This window comes from Macrosteles quadrilineatus, unplaced genomic scaffold, assembly GCF_028750875.1.
Source record: "Macrosteles quadrilineatus isolate MER2022 unplaced genomic scaffold, UCM_ALF_1.0 Scaffold_8__2_contigs__length_117827958, whole genome shotgun sequence".
Taxonomy (NCBI): domain Eukaryota; kingdom Metazoa; phylum Arthropoda; class Insecta; order Hemiptera; family Cicadellidae; genus Macrosteles; species Macrosteles quadrilineatus.
In genome coordinates this window covers 5,000,374-5,020,164 of record NW_026542601.1, presented here as the reverse complement: position 1 = coordinate 5,020,164, position 19,791 = coordinate 5,000,374, and the positions used below count along the sequence as shown (strand labels likewise).

At 35.4% G+C, this 19,791-nt stretch overlaps 1 protein-coding gene across 1 annotated transcript in view; it reads right to left on the bottom strand.

Moving 5' to 3' along the window:
• The window catches only part of LOC129000847 (uncharacterized), a 49,699-nt gene that overhangs the window by 9,287 nt on the left and 20,621 nt on the right, over positions 1-19,791 (bottom strand). The window contains exon 2 of the mRNA XM_054427893.1: positions 18,007-18,044. Within this exon, the coding sequence (XP_054283868.1) occupies positions 18,007-18,008 (2 nt within the window). The 5' untranslated portion in view covers positions 18,009-18,044. The remainder of the gene's footprint in view (positions 1-18,006; positions 18,045-19,791) is intronic.

The following is a 19,791-nucleotide window of genomic DNA, read 5'->3' as shown; positions in this document are numbered from 1 at the left end:
GATTTAGCAGAGTTCAAATCTTAAGATCAAGAGGGTCGTGTATTAATTGCGCCATACCCTCAAATGGTCACCAAGCTTAAGGTGAGTTGGAAGAAGGAATGTCCTTATTTACGTGTCTTCCTAACCAAACATAACTTAACCAATACTAACTTAACCAATCCTAACCTAATCCAACCAAACCTAGCATATCCTAACCTAACCTACTCAATTCTACAGTAAAAGGGCCACCACTTTGCTTGGTTAAGGAACGTATGTGGTGGCTCCCTGGAGTAGTTGGCGCAATTGAGGAATACAACAACTACCTGACTCAGCTGGCGCAATTAATGCCCACCCTCAAGAGGAGTGTTGGACATATAGCTTTAAAGTAGGCTGACCGTTGGGTCTGAGATTCTTTTTGTAAGATAAATATTAATCAGAAGCAACTATCTTTTGGCTTAAATGTGCGTTGAACGTTTACATCAGGACGAGCTGTTAGATTGTTAGGAATTTCTTCCCGAAGCACCATATAATTTTGTATTGCAATTAACTTCAACCAATAAGAGATTTGGTTGGATATATCTCCAAGCCATCCATCTACTGTTAATGCCTAAATGATTGAAACTGACCCAAGCTGTGCTAATTGGTTTGGTTTCATGACTTGCAGATAAAGATGTTTTAATAGCTCAACCCTTAAATGTGTAAAGTGTTCATAGTCCCTGTGTTTCATGAAATAACAAGTAATTCGTGGTTACATTACTAACGAGAATTGCGGTCAAGGCAGTTTGTTTTGATTGAGGTCAAAAACTCGTTTGTGGTTAGTTGAAGTCTAAACAGCTTGACCCGTGTTGATTAATTTGTTTCTTGAACCTGCGGTAAATTCAAAGACATGCCGTTACATTTGAACTGACAGAAATTAATCACATGCACCTATCATATTCAATAATTGGAAAGATAGTAAGAAAAACACTTTTGTGGTCTGATGCAATCCAGTTTTTGTCTTCAACGATGCCATTAACATTTTCCTTCTTTAAAAATTCCCCTTGACCACATCCAATGGATCATGGATTGATTAATCAAGCACATTGAACTTTTCAAACGCTAGTCAAAACATACGTATATGATCAAATATAATTAACATACTTCATTCCTGCCCAAATGATCCTTTATAAATTCTTGCCACGCCTAATCGCTTATAACGTTAATCAAACAAGATGCAGAGCATTCCTCAAAGGCCAGTCGAAATATAAGTACACAACGAAATGTTATTAATTAAAGATCCATCTCATAATCGTAAAATTATCTTTGCACATAACTTAATCAATCAAACATGATGCAAATCATTGTTGTCTGAAGCGAATATGGTCTAGAAGCTGTGTCAATTATGAGCTCGTGCGTTCACCCACAACAAGAATGGATCTCAATTACTAAAGTTAATCTGAACGCTGATTATACCGCCACTGGTCTTTGTTGTGCTGATTGATCTCAGGCTCTGTTTTGGTTCAACGAACGGCCTCAAACCGGTCTCCGGCCTCGCCCTTGCCAACTTGACTCGCCAATATCTTTATTACCCGGCGCGAATCCGGCCCGAAGGACCTAAAAGCGGAATCCGGTCCGGTGGACCAAAGTTGTTTTAAAAGGTCACAGTGTGATTCTGTTAACGGTGATCCCTCTTGTGAATCGGTAATGCACTTCTAAAAGGGTCATTCCATTGGTCCTTGGGTACTTAAGTTGACCGAAATTAGTCACTGTAATTGCGAAAAGTTGGTTTACTGTACCATGCGTGTACAAGTTGGCAATTCTCCTCTTCCAAAATGTATGCCGTGCTTTTTAAAATAGTTTAGCGTAAAGTAAAACTATTATCCCAGTCTATAGGACAAATTTGGGTCTGAATTGTAAAATTGAACTTTTAGATAAACGACCTCCATTGCTTGGTCACAAGAGCTTTACATTTAGCGGCCAGCATTAACCTTACAAGATGAGTGTACTTAAATGGATTAAATGTACTCCCTTTTTCATTTATAATATTTGGCTGAAAATAATGTTAAGGTAGATTTAAGTTCAGTTTCATTTAAGTGTGTTGATGTCTCATTTCTCACGGGTTTTCTAATGTTCAGACGATTACGAGCAAAACCAATTTTTTATCCACTTGTTATTTGGTTAAATATTTGTCCTTTTACACGTTGGTGTTTCAACAAGGAAAATGTATTTAGTTTCCTTCTCCGTGGTGAAATTTTCTTTCTTATAGTGCTCCGTACTCTTTACACTCAGCGTGTAGACTGGCATATTTGTTCGTAGCTTGACGTTTGCGTACAAAAAATGTTATGCTAGAGATGTCGTTGTATTTTAGTTCTAGCATAGAACAATAGAATTAAATATAGACCAACAGCAGTGCTACAGTTAGCAGAAGTTCTGGCGCCCACCACTGGGAGTGCCGTGCAGTTACGTATCTCGTGCGCCGCAGTTACACGGTGCTCCCAGCGGTGGACGCCAGAACTTTGGCTAACCGCAGCACTGCTGTCGGTCTATATGTAATTATATTTGTCTATGGTTCAAGTGAAACATTTCTTGACCATTATCAGGATCATGTTTTAAATCAGCCATAACCTTGTAATTTTTTAGGTCGCCAGTCAGCGAATCTTAACGGTGAACTCTCGCCGAAACCTAACCAGTGGGCGAGATCATCTTGGCAATTATTTTAATTTATCGTCCAGCAAATCGAATAGCAAAGTGTGCTTGTAAACTGGTTCGGACCATTTTAATAAATAAGCAGATCGATTCATTACTCAGCTCGCCTTGCGCGAGATGTTATCTTGTATGTGTTTTAAATCGCGTTGGTAATGCGATTTGTAATTGAAAACAGTGGGAATATTTTAGCTTAGTAGATTATATTTGGATGGCCTAGTAGTTTGTGAAAGGAAATATAGTTTACTGCACTGTAATTGGTGTTTAGATGGAGGGGGATAGCGTGAACTAGAAGCTACCTAAAATATATCTAAACTATTTCTCCTTAAAAGTAAAGTCTTTATTTTAAGTGAAGGATTATAACATTGCTAAACATTGCTTGAAACTAAATGGTTGATTGTTGATTTTTTATATATTATATATTTGAAAAGGAGTTTAACTTGCAGTTGGCCTATATGAGTTAATAATCTAGACTTGCAAATACAACGATTGCTCTTTAACAGAGAGCTGTATTAAGTTGGTCCTTCGAGCCGGATTTTCTTTTTTATGCTCCCTGTTTATCATGGATCATTAAACACGCAGTTCAGTGTGAACAACTCTATTTCTACTCGGGTTACGTCAGATTCACCTGCGGCTCAGTGTCTAGACAAGAGGTCACGTGACCTTGACCTCGGTTGAGTCACTATCAACCTCATGAGTAACTTAGGAGTTCAAGGGCCTTCCCAGGCAATCACGGCGCTCATCTCACGCATGCGTCACCTGCGAACAATGTTAAGAGGGAAATATGCCTCATCTTGCTTTGGTGTTTCCTTATTCTTTGTCAAGATTGAATCATCATTTTTTCAATCCTCATTGTAATGGTTGATTTCAAGTATACAATTTAATTATGTCTTTCTGTCATGAAGTCTTGACACTATTGGTACTGCAGTTTATAATTCAGTTTGTAAATAGAATGGGTTATGATATTATATTGTGATTTGCGTCGGAGAAAAGAGGTTATAGTGTTTACCTTCAAACCTAAAAACTCCTGGTTCGATTCCAAGCGAGACCTATTTAAATATTTGATTACATATAATTTATTCCCAGATTCAATCTGTTATTGGGATGTGAACCAAAAACTTAAAAATCTACGTTAAATATGAAATTCCAATCACTTATAAGAAAGGGCCCAATGCCGTTTAAAAACAATCATGAAGGAGTAAATCTTTCATCATCTTCTGATGCATGAATATTGTTCTGAATCCTAAATATCAATAATCCAAATCAAATACGCACATGTAGGTTTTAACATTATGCAGAACAAGACAATTTTCTGTCGGATCACTTAGAAATACTTTTTGTAACTGACACGATTTTTATTCACATAAAGATACTTGAAAACCTTGGTTGACAAGAGATTACTAAATGCAGACTACCTACCATTGACACACAGAGGACTGTTTTGGTTATTAGGTTATCGCCTTTAACACTTGTGTACTCTTTGAGTAGACTTTTTTAGTGACATTATGGCCTATCAGTTCGTCATACAGGTTATCTTCTTAACGATATAATATTGTTTATTTTTATTTTTTTTAGTTGTTAAGCAGAGGCGTCACATAATGAGTATTAACGTAGATGTAGATTAATCATATGAACTAACTTGAAATATAATTTTAGGAAGAATTGTACCCAGTACTACATAAATAAACCGATCAAAATGACCTATAAACTTGTCTACCAGATTTACCACAAGGTAATTGTCCCATAAACATCCCAAATCCAACAACAACACAAGTTATGATACCCAATATGCAAACTCCCTCAAGGCATCCTAATCATTACATCATGCATTCCAATTCTTCAACGTTGACCTTTGCTAATATTCACCTGCGAGTCAAATTCATCGATGACGTGTGTCGATGCCTTCCTGATATCGACGAAGAGAACACAACCCGAAGGTGAGGATGGAAGGTCTGCATCTACATGATCAAGGAGGCCTTGAACCTGTGACGTAATTGGCGTGGTGTGGGAGTCAGGTGCTGAAGACTCAGGGCCAAGGTCTATAGTACGTGCGAAATACGTTGTGGACAATTTTTACAATAATTGAGTTTTGGTTTTTTTTTTCGCCAGACATCTTCCAAGGTCGATCACAGTGTAACGTTTTGCGATGGTCAAGCTATGTAAACTGGTGTGTAACTCGTATAACTCATTAAAGTGTGTCAAATACTGACGTTTTGTTTATTAGTTAAAAAAACCTTTGCAATCTTAACCCACCTGGCTAGAGCCTTATGAAACAATACAGTACAGCGTTAAAAACTTGACCCAAAGGCCTAAAAGGGATAAAAGATTTGTCACCTAACTTATCTAGAGTGTCAGCCTATTCGTTACTTATAGTCAAAGACTGCTCTTGAAATCTCTCACTGGATACATTAACTTATCACTTTACCACCTTTTAAACCACCTTTTTTTATTTGGATTTGGTCAAAACAAATTAAAAATATAAATATTGTTTGTATTGCAATAACTTTATGTCAAGAAGTGAATGTTAAAGGAATATCTTATTTATTATTTTATTCTAAATAAAATTAACGCTATGCTGTGTGAAAGGCTTTTTGAAAACGTCCACTGTGTCCGTTAATCCTTTTCCGATAGTGAACGAAACTTAATGATTAATTTAATGAACGAAAAACCCACTTGTTAACCTGATCTACGCTCACCATACCGCAACAGCTAAGAACTGTCAGGATAATGTAAACAACTAAAATTGTTCGGATTGTTCAAATCGTCCTCATTTGTCCATCACGTGCAGAGCATTTTCTCGGTTTTCTTTTTTCCAACATGTCAGGGATGGGAGGATTTGTAATTTTGTGCAGGAATGTCACTCCCTTTACTCGCTGGCAGCTGGCGTTTTTTCACACCAATCTAGTTCTGCCAGATTGGTGGCATCCGTCCTTCATTGCTGACGATCTTTTTGCAGAGGAATCTACCGGAACTTCTGTCACTACTTAATTATTGTTTATTAATTTCCGTATATAAAATAGTAAGGGTTTTTAGCGAAAGAAGTTCAAAATATTCAAAATTTTCTTTGCGCTTCCAAGAAGGAGTTATTATCTTTTTTCTGTTTCCTGGACAGGGACCTACAGCTAGAAGGGGCTCAAAATTAAGGGGTAACGGCATTACATTAAGGCATTAAGGTAAGGACTTTGGTTATTGGTGGTAAAGCTTTGGCTTCCAGAATTTAACTGACTTGTATGAGTTTGTGTAGGGGAAATGGTAAGATTTTCTAAATTTTTAGAGTTTGTGTTTCCTCTACGTATTCCATTTACGTTTTCTCTCTTTAAATATTTAACTAATTGCACTGTGTGTTTTATATTTGCTGTATCGCAAATGAAGTGTAGGGAATTTCCATGTAGCCACTAACTCGAGTGCATGACACAACTATAAAATAACACCAAATAAATTCAAACAATCACCAATAGAATACCCCCGCCGCAGCAAACCTGCAGAATAAGCGAATTTCCATTTGACTGATTGGATTTACACTGAAATGTCGACTTAAAAATATAACATTTATTCTTGATTTAAAAAGAATTAGTTTAACATGTACTTAGGTTTGCTGCATCAGGGAGGGTAAAACTGTTTTTTTTTTGTAAAATGTGAATAGTTAGTAAGAAATAAAAACATTTTCCAAATTTGATCAAAATATGTTCACAAACAAGCAAACTACAACAGTTTACTTATTCTCCATAAGAATAACATGGGAATTTTAAATTTACAATTTTTTGGAATTTTCTCCGTAACCATTAGGCGCTTAATAACGCTTCAATATACTAAATTATTTGTTTTTTTAAGCTCTACAAAATGGTTTGGAAATAAATTGCTAAATTTTATGTTTTTTGGGTCAAAAATGGGAAAAACCTATTTTTACCCCATAAAACCCCCCGTAAACCCCCGTTCCCATGGTCCGATCATGCTGGATCGCGAACTCGTTCGAATAAACGTACATTTACACGTTTGTACCAAATTTCATCAAAATCGGATCATTTTTGCTCGAGTTATCGTGCTGACGGACACATATATATATATATATATATATATATATAAATATATAAATATATAAATATATAAATATATAAATATATATATATATATATATATATATATATATATATATATATGAATTTGAACGGATGGTGTTTTTGGCCTCTAGGGACCTCAAAACGAAAAAAAAAATCGGTCCCGCGTCCAGGTCTTACCATGAGTACTACGGTAATAGCTTATTCCCTATATGGGAAATTCGCTAAAAAATCACACTTTCTCACAGTTAACTCACTTAGAATTAAGTGATCTGAAGCTACAATCAGTGGTGATTTGCCAAATCAGTGATTTATGTTTCGCAAACCTCCCAATAGATGGGTACGTAATGACAGGTTTGTAAGAACCTGCGATTTGCCAGTAGATATGTATCGCCAATTATTGGAGGTTAGGTTGAACCTGTTGATTTATAGGATAGGCACAAATTGCTCCGGGTGATTTGTACACCTTGCAACTGAATTTGGACTGATGTAGGTGCTCCTGGTGGAAAGAGTTGTCTTTAAACTAAACGAATAATTAGAAGTAATGAAAAAATCTTTAGCTCAACAAAACATTAAGTGGTCCCACGAAAAAAAAACAATATACTGTATATACAACTCCTCGGATAAACAAAAAAAAATTATAAGCAGATAGAATGGACTATCGATAAATTTTTCAGTTTTGAAGATTTAAAAAAATAACAAGTTAAAAAAACATGTATTAACTCTAAACACTGAAAGTCATTTGCCAAAAAATGAACACCACTTAATATCAACAGACAATATAACAGTTCCAATAATCAAGCCCTTCAGGGTGTTAACAATTATATCTTCCTGTAATAACATAATTAACCTCAAGAAACCTAAATAATAAGTTGAATTCAATTTAGAGTCTGATTTATTATTATTATTTCATAGACATTCAAATTGTATACGTTAAATTAGTTATTGACATAGATTTTTCTAGTATAAACTCTATGGTCAAGGCCTTACAATGCTTTTTGGTAAAGTTAGCATAGAATGCAGTCAACATACAGCAGTGTATATCCCTGAACCTAGATCATACTAAATTTTTACTATTCCTAAATCCTAACACTCTATTTACTCCAAATGTCGAATACAGGTCCAACAAAGAACCTAAATAATCAAACCTTTACCTGCAGACATTATACAAAGATTGATAACTTACGTTATCATGAAACCTAAACAAACTCAGTTTGACGTTATCATCTGATGTTTAACAACACCGGCTAAAATGTAATCAGCTGACATCTCTCAAATGGCAAGATCAGCTGTTCCCTCCAAGCCCTGTCACTCTCAGACGGTCCTAAATCAATATTTTCGTGACTGAGAACCTAATCTTCTCACGCTCAAGTGAACGCTTTAGAGAGCAACTTCCTATATTGCTTTCCCGCCACCTCTGAAGCAAAGCGCGGGAAAAACGTCACTTGCAGAACCCTCTTACGGATGGCTTGAGATTTTGTAACAGTGCTATACGTGAATTATTTTATTGGTAGGAATATTTTATTTATATTTAATATGAGGAGTATAGTCCAATAACAAAATTGTTATTTCCATAAATTTTACAGGCTTAACCTAGAGTATGTTTAAAAATATCATATACAGTAATACAAATATTCTTCGTAACACTAAGTTGGTGTGAGAAGAAGAGTCCCTTACAATGGAGGCTTTTAATATTATCGGTTGTCACCTATAAACCGAATGTGGAGAATTATAATTGCAATTTTCATTTGTTTTTCGTTACTTTGTGTTTCCGTTAATGCAATTTGAATTGAATAGGGAACGTTTGGAGGGAAAACAAATCACACCCCAAAATTTTCTGTGTTAATGGTGTATTTGACGTCAATGCTAGGATGGACTGCAATGTAGTTGTAAAATCTTGCGGAAAGCTGCCTTCTCACAATGCCATATAAGGTGAAATTCATATAAGTTACAGGGGATCTATAATATAGCACAGTTGTGGAGTAGAGGAAACCAACAACTTAGTCAACGAACATGATCGGACCTCACACTATCATCTTTGGCATATTATTAACTTTTAATAGTGCAATAACAATTATCATATTGGGTTTTGGCTTTACTATTTATTCATAGTCCTAAGGGACAAGCAATTGCTTACTAATATGGTATGTGGTAAAATTCGCTTGAAAACAGATTGAAAGGCAGTTTAATAGCAACAAAAAAAGCACCCTCCATTATTGGACAGAGCAATACCTTAAAATTATTTTTACTTTATACAAATTAGATGAATCTACAAGACAATAGTTTTAAATCCATGTTAACATCAAGCAAAACTAAAATTCCCTCCACCAAAAGTCACTCAATAAAAACACAGGGACGAAGAAAAATGTCATCAACACATTCCTAACCAAACCACCAAGTTGAACCGTCTCTGCTCTACAAATCCACTCGACATGTAATCATAGAGCAAACATACAATCACATTAGTCACTCTGTTATCATTTCAAGCAGGGACTACCCCAAGGTAGTATGGTGGGTGCGCTCTTCTTTAATGAATGTCGGAGTACACTTGGCTACCGTTAAACGGAAGTGGGTTCTTCGACCTTGACCATGTTAATTAGCAGTTAGTTAGGGATACTGTGCAGTGTTGGCTGTGCTTTTATGCTTCCTGTCTTCGGTGCATTTAAATATTTCAACGACGTTTACCGTTATAATGCTCCTGTGGGAGGGTCGTTGTGATGTGGTAAAATGGAATTTGGTGTTGACATCTATCTGAATAAATTGGACGAGTAAAATGAAATAAAATGGACCACACAAAGATATAATACGGTGCAATTAGTACAAACATCCCCAACATCCAAAATCCCCCCCCCCCATATCCTCAAAACTGTAGGGATTTCAAAGATAAAAATGTGTTTGGCCAAAATTTTCCTGGATTATTCAGAATCTGGTGTAAAAGTTTAGCCACTGAACCTTTTCGGTCGTTTAACACCCAAGGAGCACGGACGGATACTTTAACTCATCGTTCAACTCAAAAAGTAATATCTCTTGGATGTTAAAATGGTAGGGGAGATCGATTCTATAGCTTTTTGAACATGTCTGACAGTCAAGTTTCTAACTTTAGGAGTTAAGGTCCGTCCTGATTTCCATTATATCCACATGACTGTTATTGCTGATTAACCTAAATTGCTAGGACTATTTAAACTTTCTACTCCAGTCAGGATGGGAAAAGTATATAATTTTCACAGAGCTAACACCAATGCGATAAACTATTAAATATCAGCCTCAAGTGAGTTCTGCAATTCTAACAATTGTCGAGTTATCCATATAGCGCAGTTGTATAACTGCGTGAATAACGGTGGTGCTGTATAGCACCACTATAGTCAATAACAGCACTCAGTGTTTATATACTCCAAAGCTCTACTCCACAAGATCTTTTGGTATTCATATTATTTTCCAACTTTCTAAATCTACTCCAATCCGAGAATACTGCAATTTGGTAAAGTCGGTGCTTCCAATGATGATTCTACTAACCTAGTATAGGTTTTGGTGATGTCAAAAAGCTTTCTTGGTACCGAATAAATTTACAGTTAGGTCCTTGTTAGATTGATTATTTCTGATGAGCCAAAAGCCCCGAGACCATAAATGTTCGCACATCATTGAGGCATCCGTTTTGCCCTAGGCATTGTACATCCTTTCAATCTTAACGATCAACTCGTTGGGGCTCGTCGATTTGCAAAATGTTTTGGCAAATCTCCTTTGGGCTAGATGGACCGGTTCTGTGATGACCTGGATCGCAAGGAGGAATGTGCTTTATGAATAAAATCAAAGGTGAACGGTGACATCCGCTTTGTTAGTTCAATATGGCCGGAGCAATCGAAATCTTTGAAGTTAAGATTGCCTAATTTCAAGATGGTTTCATTAGCAACCAGGTTCAAAAATTCTTCATGTTGAGCTTTAAAGGTACTATACAAATTTAACTGCAAGAGATTAACTGTAAGAAATGACCATGAGGTACTAAGTTATCCTCAATAAAGAAGCATTTTCATTTAATTTAATTTAAAAAAATAATATATTCTTATAGTTTCAAAAATTCTGAGATGGATTCCCAATGAATCTCGCAGTAAGTAATAAGTAGTTTTATTAAGAAAATCGTTGCCTGTATTTATATTGTTACTTTAATGTTTAGAATTATCATGCATGTATGGGAAGGTTTAAACATAGCATGCAACAATTACTTTTAAAATGTAAAGCTAATTTTGATTTTAATCGTTCCATGATACATTGGCAATGAATGCAGTTCTTTTAAAAGCTAATCATCGTAGCAAGCAAGCTTAGCCAAATAAAAAAAATAAATTACTATTACAAATTCTTTTAGGTATCAGGTAATACTGGTTCGCACAGTCTGAAATGGTGACTACAGAAAGCCATGGGTTGTTGGAAGTGTGGAATGGTAAAGGGGTTTTGAATAATAGTTTCAAGATAAATTATTCGTTTATGTTTCACTTGAAATAATTCGGATATAAAACCATTCCTTGGGGGACACCCACAACATCACAAAATCTGATTTCCTAATTGACTGAAATGATGGCGAAGAAAAATATTTACACAAAATATCCTTTTATGTTTAAAATTTACTTATGAAGACAAGTGGTGCTAAAACCACTCCTTGGGGGACACCTAAAACAAACCAAATCACATTATTCACCATGGCATGTTTCCTTATACTGTTGTTTAATGTTCAGCACTCAGATAAGAAGAAACGTGGTCCTAAAACCACTCCTTGAGGGACACCCCCAACACAATCTGATTATTCGCAATGGATTGTTCCCTAATGCTGTTTGTACAGCCTGACCACTCCACACTCCCTCGAATGTTTCCAAGAGCATTACTCCTCTAATGGATGTCTCACGTAAGGCGTTACTTTTGTCGTCACTTCTCCATCTTCTGATCCAGCATCCCCTAGTACTCGCCGTTTGGCAGTGATGGATGCTTACTAGGAATGGAATGGTCATTGGGGAAGAAGATGAAGTTCGCAGACAACGTCACGTGAAGAGAATTTACACTTTTCACCGAGTGGAATGAGTAGAACAGCTGTTTCACTATATGTTTTTTTTTATCAGAGTGGCAGACGCTTCTTGTTTTGGCAGTATTTTTATTGTACATGACTTTGAAAAAGGGGATTAGCATTTTGTTTTCGAGTCGTTTCGAATAATTCTCTGGCATGAATATCGGTTTTGAATAAGTTTTTTAATGATTTGTTGCATGCAACAGAAATCCAAAACACTAACGTTATAGTATTGTATTCCCAAAGTTTTTTTATATTTTTATTATAATAACACCAGGTGCTATTGATTATATTTTATAATAAGTTGCAACATCCGTATTTTGTAATCCATTTACTTAAAATCCGTTGCAGTTTAAGAAGTCTGAGATTTTATCATTAAGTTAGGTCCAAGAAAACTAATATATCTTACTATTGTCATAACATCTTCCTATTACTTATTTATTAGAATATTTTCCTTAATAAACAATCTAACATGGTAAAAATGCATGGAGCCAAAAACCTCATCTTCAGTTAAAGACCCAAATTCTAAATAATTCCCAATAAGCAATCCATAGCTAAAATTAAAGTCAATACTTTGACGAATTATTTAAGACTATAAAGAGTTTTGGGAGTTATTTAGAATTAGAAATATACGTCGTAACCTACATATTTCGAAATAAAAATGATTTAATGTTAAATGAAGGTCCATAACTCATTTAAAATTTTTCATATTTCATTTAGTGATTAACAAAGTTAAAGCCAAACATTTACTGAGTAACTTTAACAAGAAAGAACTTGGTGAAGTATTAACAAACCGATATATAAATCTTTTATTAAACACTGATTTGTAAAAAGTTAAATTTAATATTGTGTTGGGGTTTGTAGCTCGTCTTTAACTCGTCCGATTTTAATGAATAATGTCTCTCAGAAACCCCTTACATCACTGAATATTGTAAGGTTAGAACGAACTGCAAGCGTAAGAACTGGAGATATAAGAAAAACTATCTTAAACAAATTTCAAAGTCCTTAAGAAATATATGGGGGAGAGTTTTCCTTTGAATATATCTTTAAAACATGAAAAGATATTTAAAAACGGATTGCAGCATTGAAATCAGCGGGAAATGTGACACAAAACTATCATTACAATAATTTATGTATATCCAAAATGGCAGCCAAAAACGCGTTTCCTATCAAAACGAAGTACTAATCACCCAATAAATATAGATGGTGGTCCCAAGTCAATTTCTCCTTAAAATGTGCATAACAAATTCCATCTTTTTTCAAATTGTCCTATGTTGAAAGCCGCCATTTCCAACCGTGATTTTAGGCGTTTTCCGTGGACTGAATTTCGGCGACTTTAAGTATGTGCAATGTGCACTCTGCACACCCAAAAGTACAAAATAAAACCATAAGACGTTTTCTTGCGTTTTTGAAGGTCATATATCTATGTCTATATTTATCAGACTATAGTGTTTCTAAGTGTTGCAAAGTAACGTCGGACCCAACCAACTCTGGCCCACACGGATTGGTTGGTAGGTCATCTGGAGAGAACCAACAAAGAAATGGTTCCATCACGACGTTCCAGTGGGGTAGGCTCCGAGTTGTAGCGGGTTGACAAGGTTATGGAGGTTATGGTGACTTATGGGCCACGTGACCGCGACTAATGGAAGGTTCGAACCGGTGAACATGTGCAGAATTGTTCTCTCGTGTTCGCTGGCCATTGTTTCGCCGTCGTGCGGAAATATGCAAGATGTTTTCTTTCTTTTCAATCTTTGTAGCAAACGTTGTAGACGATCAGGGCTACATATATAAATGTATATCTGTAGCCCTGGTAAACGATGGACAATTTATTTTGAGAAAGGTAGATTTATATGGAAAATTGGTTATTCAATGTTTAATGTTTGTATTGAGTAATTTACCAAAGTGTTACATGAGTTGACAGAAAATGGTCGACAGAAATATCTCCTAACACACGTAAAGTAGATGAGGCTTATACAAAATAGAGGGGTTATGTAGTTTATTATCGTGTTTATCCTTCTTTTGCGTTTATCATGAGTTTAAGGGAAATTTTTTGACAATATGATAAGAACCTTTAAAATTCAGGAAAAGTAAGTTATAAGAATTATTTTCATGACAAAACTTTAAAAATAGATAATTCAAAACGACCTGATTAACAACTAAAATTCCGTCCATAATAACTAAAATAGTTTATAAATTGATATTTTACTTGAGAACATTCAATTTACAACGACACGGATTTTAATCATAACAGGGTAAAAATCGTGTGTTTCTTTTACTGAGGGATATTTTCAATGAGTAGAGCTTCTTATCAAACTATTTGCTCGTGGTTTTTCAGATAATGTGTTCACCTACAATACTTATCAATTTTTTAACCCAAATATGAGTGAAGGATGCTAAAGTTAAGCTACGAACCATCAGGCTATAGCACCTCGTATCTCAAGACTTTGACGATTCGCAGGAATTGAACCCGGGACTCCAGGTGAGAAGTTCGTCAACCACCAACCAGCTGTGCCTGGAGTTCAATACAAATATAAACCAAGCTTAAGCTGCTTATCTTTTATAGCATTGCGTTAAAATAAGTAGTCATAAATATCTCCTCCAAGTACGAAATGCAAATAAGTTAACTGTTTCAAATTTGCTGATATTAAGGTCCATCAAGTAATAAAATGTACACAATGATAACCTTTAAGAAGGCTCTCAGGCTAAGTTATGACCGGTTGGTATCAGTAATAATATAAACAACCAGTTTATTTATCAGAAGGCGCGGCACAGCTGGATTGGTCACTGGAAGGTCCACTTGGTGACGCCCACTCTCCAAACACAGGTTTTAGCTTCTCACATACATTATGTACAATCAACTGTGGGTTATTTAAGAATATTTTATGACGATTTGTAAATAACAAATTAATATGTTTCGGGATCTAGAATCAGTTCCCGTCCTCAGGCAGGAGGAATAATGTTTGAAACATTAAAATAATAGTATTAAACATTGTTTTTCCTGATAGTAATGGAAAATATCAGCAATATTTGTTAGGGTAATGCTAACTCTTCAACGCCAAAATTAACTTAAAACAAAGAATTCTAAATTTGGTGGGATACAGTCGTTTTGTTCTAGCAGTTAACCAATGTTGCTCTATAATTGCGTAAATTCTAAGTTAATTAATTAATTCTTTCACGTAAATGTAAAAGAATATATTTTAAAACTTTGTTGTGCTAGGACTGCATAATTGGATGTTTTGAATTGCAACATCTGGGGTTGGCCGTGTAAAGTAAGAAGTAAGAAATAAGTTGGAAAGTGTTGTACAGCAAAATTAGTATCGAGATATTAACATGTATTAGGTATACTTTATTTAGGAAGAAATAAATACTACAAAGTTGAAAATATAAACATATACGATTTATTTCATTTAAAAAGTAAAACAATACATACAAGTTTAAAACCAATTTAATAATCGAGCGATGTTTAAAAAGTCCGTTTAACACTTTTACATATGTGAATAATAAAACGTTTAAATCACGCCTTTTAAAAATAGGTTTACATTTCTTCCATATTGAAACTTTTCTTCAAAGTTTCTTTATTGAATGAAAAAATAAATACATTTACAAGTTTATGATTTTTAATCACGCACGAATTTTCCAGAGTATACCTCCAAAGCCTATCAGCCATTTCAAAATTCTAATTAAGGATCATTACCGTGTTTTGTCACATTTCTTTTTTTTCTTCTCTCCCCAGCTGTTCTGCCGGTTTAATTTTCGATCCGTTCATCGCCCACACTCTCCCAGAACAAGTTCCTGCCGTAGACTTCAGGTTGAATTTATGGAGCTGAACAATTGTAATTTAACGTATTGGAGTGACCAACTTGAATGGTTGTAGGAATTATGTTTCGAAGTATATTATTTGACTTACAGAGTAGTGGGAGTTTGATTAAAAACAGTTCTAAAATGACCAGATGGTGGTGCCTTGGGCTTGAACAGTAAAATTAATTAGTGATATATTATTTAGTAATGATTTAAAGTATTGTTAATAGGTAGAACTCAGATTTAAATGTAAACTCTGTAAGTTATTGTGGTGAGGTTTTTTATGTTGTTATGTTATCACAATTGACAAAGAAACTTAAGTAGACAGTTAACTGTGCTGGTACCAAGTTTTCTCACTGAAGAAAACACAAATTTTGTGGCTTTCTGAAGATATAATAGATTGAGTTAATGTAAACGGGTTAACTGTTGCATAATTTGATGCCTTAATCAACTGTCAAAGTAGCAAAATATAAAAGAGAAAATATAGCTTCAATAATAGGTGTATACAAGCAATATGACATGCTCAACTATCCTTCCGCAAAAAAAGCTGGCAACTAGTCCATATGGATGAGAAGACCAATCCATAATTCAAAGTCAATGATACTTCTCATTCGGAGAATGTATTGACAAGATGTCGTAATAGTTTTAATATTCAATCGTTTGCTACTATGCTGTCCATATTTACACTTATTACTAACTAACCATGAAATATTTCAAAATGTTATAATAAATAAAATATACAACTTATCAAAATTATTTAAAACGCGTAATATCTCTTACATTCCATAACGTTAAATATATTTTAAACCATATACTTAACTGACCAATTAATTTTACACTGATCAAACCAAGAACTAAATAGCCTAACTAACTTTAATCCTGCGAAGTACACACAAAAATTTAAACGTTTTCCACAAAAATTACCTTTATAACCAAAAACAAGGTAACAAATATGTAAAACAACGCGTTAACCACCCAATTACAACACATTTTGAAAATTCGCAGCTTAGAATCACCAATTTTCTATGGAAGAAACTATCAAAAGTTAGTGGAACCTGCATAATGTTATCCCTGCCTCCCTGGGTGATCGCTGTTATTAACTAAACTAACAAGGTTGCAGCGGATAATGTAGGGGCAACAGAATAAATTTGTAATTGGGAGTAATTGATTACAGGTCCCTACACTATCGGTTAAAATTCCTCAGAGTAATTTTGGGGATAGTAGTAGTTGGGGTGATCTCTAGTATTATGTCGGTTAATAGTTATTTTCTATTGAGAGCGTGTAATTTGGGATATTTGAACGGTATATGTGGATATAAGTGAGGCTTTACCTGTAGGTCAATTGCTCTCTTGACAAAACGCATTATACTATTGGGTTTGTACACTGCATAACATATATTTTTGTTTTGAGTGACATTAAAAGATGAAATCTTACGATACGTGTAAGAGTTGGTTGTGTTGCTAGCCTAGTGGTTAGCGTCTCGGACTTGGGTGCGGGAGGGACGGGATCAATCCCCGGCACATCCACTAAAAACATTTGCTCTCGTAACTCTCATGTGAAATGCCACTGGCGTAGAAAAAAAAAGAGTACACAACAATACGTTTGGGGCCCAGATTTCCAAGTTGTTGCACTAGTCTTCTGTTTTGAAGTCCCAGGTCCTAATCCTACCAATATATAGAGGGGTTCGCTTTGTACTATACTGTGTTTTGGAGCTCATTTTAAGCTGTATTTCAACTATCAATTATGGATAGTTCTGTTTTGTGATTACAATGAATGAAAGCCCAAAATTCCCAGCCATGGTATGGTTAAAATAACAATTCGTTGCATTATCAACATTTATCATCGTTGTAAGAGTAAATATAATTTGTAATGTCCCGGTATTCATCTACCATCACAGCAATGTTAATTTACATCTCCAGCTACAGTTAGATGAACCTACTTATACAGTATGTTAGCGATGCTCTAGACCATTCTAGACGTAGACCTAGAGGGTCCCTCTGGGCCATATCTCACAGACCACTCCCTGGTCAGATGTGGGTCAGGTCCCTAGGGTACGTCCGTCTCGGAGGACTCCGCCCCTTAGCCGAGGGAACTGAAGGTGGATTGTTGATGAATACATCACAACAAGATACGTCATAGTGTAACCAAGTACATTCGATCAAAACTATACTTTTGAAGACACGTGGAAAACGTAGTAGCCACCCTTTATAGTTTAATTATTACAACAGCAAAATTTATATTAGTTGACTTTTGTAAACTGAAAATCGTGATTTAAGATGACCAAAGTAGGTCAACTACTGAAAAAAACTGCTGTTTACTTAAATCAAGTAGTCTAAAATCTCAATTACCAGAGGGTTTTAATCGCATTCAAACTATTGAAGAGAATAACTAAAAAAGGGCATAAATTAGAGTAAGTTAGTTAAATAGATAATTAAGGTAACTTACATTTTGATTTGTGTCGGTTATCTCCACAAATTGAATAGCTGAAAACAATAAAACATAATAATTAGTAATAAACATTAGGAAAAAGTACTTAAAATTCAATTTTTATAGCTAAATAAATTAAATAGAATTTGACAAAACTGATTTAAAAGTAAAACCTTGAATTCCTAGAAAAATTGATATTTGGAAAAATTATCTGCATTCAAACACTTCTTTCCTTGCTCGTTATCCTACTCCTACTATATACTCTTTGCTCTGAAGGAGGACTCTCCATAAAAAAATCTACAAAAAGCCTCGTCATTTTAGGATTAGCCTGCGCGTGCCATATGGACAGGGACAGGATTAGCTTCCACGTGAAGTGGGTAGTTTGGAGATTGTCGAAGAGGGCGAGAGGAGGGTGGAACACCAATTATTTATCAATCCGCGCGAGAGACTAATATGAAAGGCGCGATCAATCGTGGCTCTTCTCTAGACAGGTCGTAAACATCATGGAGTACCCCAAGGGTACAGGCTGGGGCCTATGCTATTTACAGCGCTCCACGGTGCACGGTGCATCTGATACTGTATGCATGTTTTAGATTAAACCCACTCTAGCTGACTAAAATGGAAAATTACGTGTGTACGATTGTGACGATTGGTTTCTGTATAGTTTTTATAAGCTTATGAAACTACGTTATAACACGAATAATATGTATAGTCGTTATTACTTAACTTTTTATATACAATGGATTGCATCAGCGAAACAAAGTTATCGGAAGCATTGATATTATCACAACGAATGTAAATAGGAAAACAAATAAAATATTGCAAACCTTGAGAAAGCTATGTAGAAATTTTTGACTCTTTAGTTGAACAACAATTTAGGTGGGTTGGAGACTTAGTCTCCCGAATTTATACTCTTTTCTGTATGTTACCCTGTCTGTCAGGCTGAAATACCACAAGGATTCATAGAACTTGATTCCTAAATCTTATCCAGTCCGTGCCCATCCAGGAAAGTGATCCAAATACTTCACATGGCCACGAATTGTAATTAATTTGTCACTAACATCTTCATTTGAGATGGATTTCCCACTGGATGACGCATCAGACCTCTCCCGGAATCTCATCGGGAACTCGCTCACGTTCGGTCCGGTTTTTGCCCCTTTAGGATCTGAACCGGCTGTGTCGTCCGTCCATTTATTTTTAGTTGAAATCCCCGTTACCGGCACGCCTTGTAAGTCCGCATAGTGGACAATTATAGTGAGTGAGTGTCGAATAAAATAACTCCTCCGCTCGCATTTACGGTCCCCTGTCTGGTACCGTATTGGACTGACATTGTGGACTGGATTTGCTTGGATCATTGTATCACTGGATTGAGCTTTGTGAAGTTTGATGTGTAGATAATACTAATCGACGAATTAATTGACCAATGCATATGTGGGTGTGTGTTTCAGCCTGAATGTGAAGGCAGAGAGTGTGTTGAATTTAGTAAGCTGACCTGTAGTTTTGCTATTGGTTGAGAACAGCTGACTATACCCAGAATATTTAATTGACCTTTGCAATGATCAAAGACATATCTTCAACTCTTTGAAAATATAATGTTGATGGTACAAAAGTAGACTCAGCTATCGAACCGCCCATGATCATTGGAATTTTGATAAATTGTCCTAGTTAGGACAGCTGATCTTAGACTGTAGAAAAATGTAACAATACATTTAGTAATCCACCATTTGTCACCTGGTTTTGTAACCAAATAGTTAATTAAAACCCAAAAAATAAAAAAAAACAGTCAACATCAACATACAACCA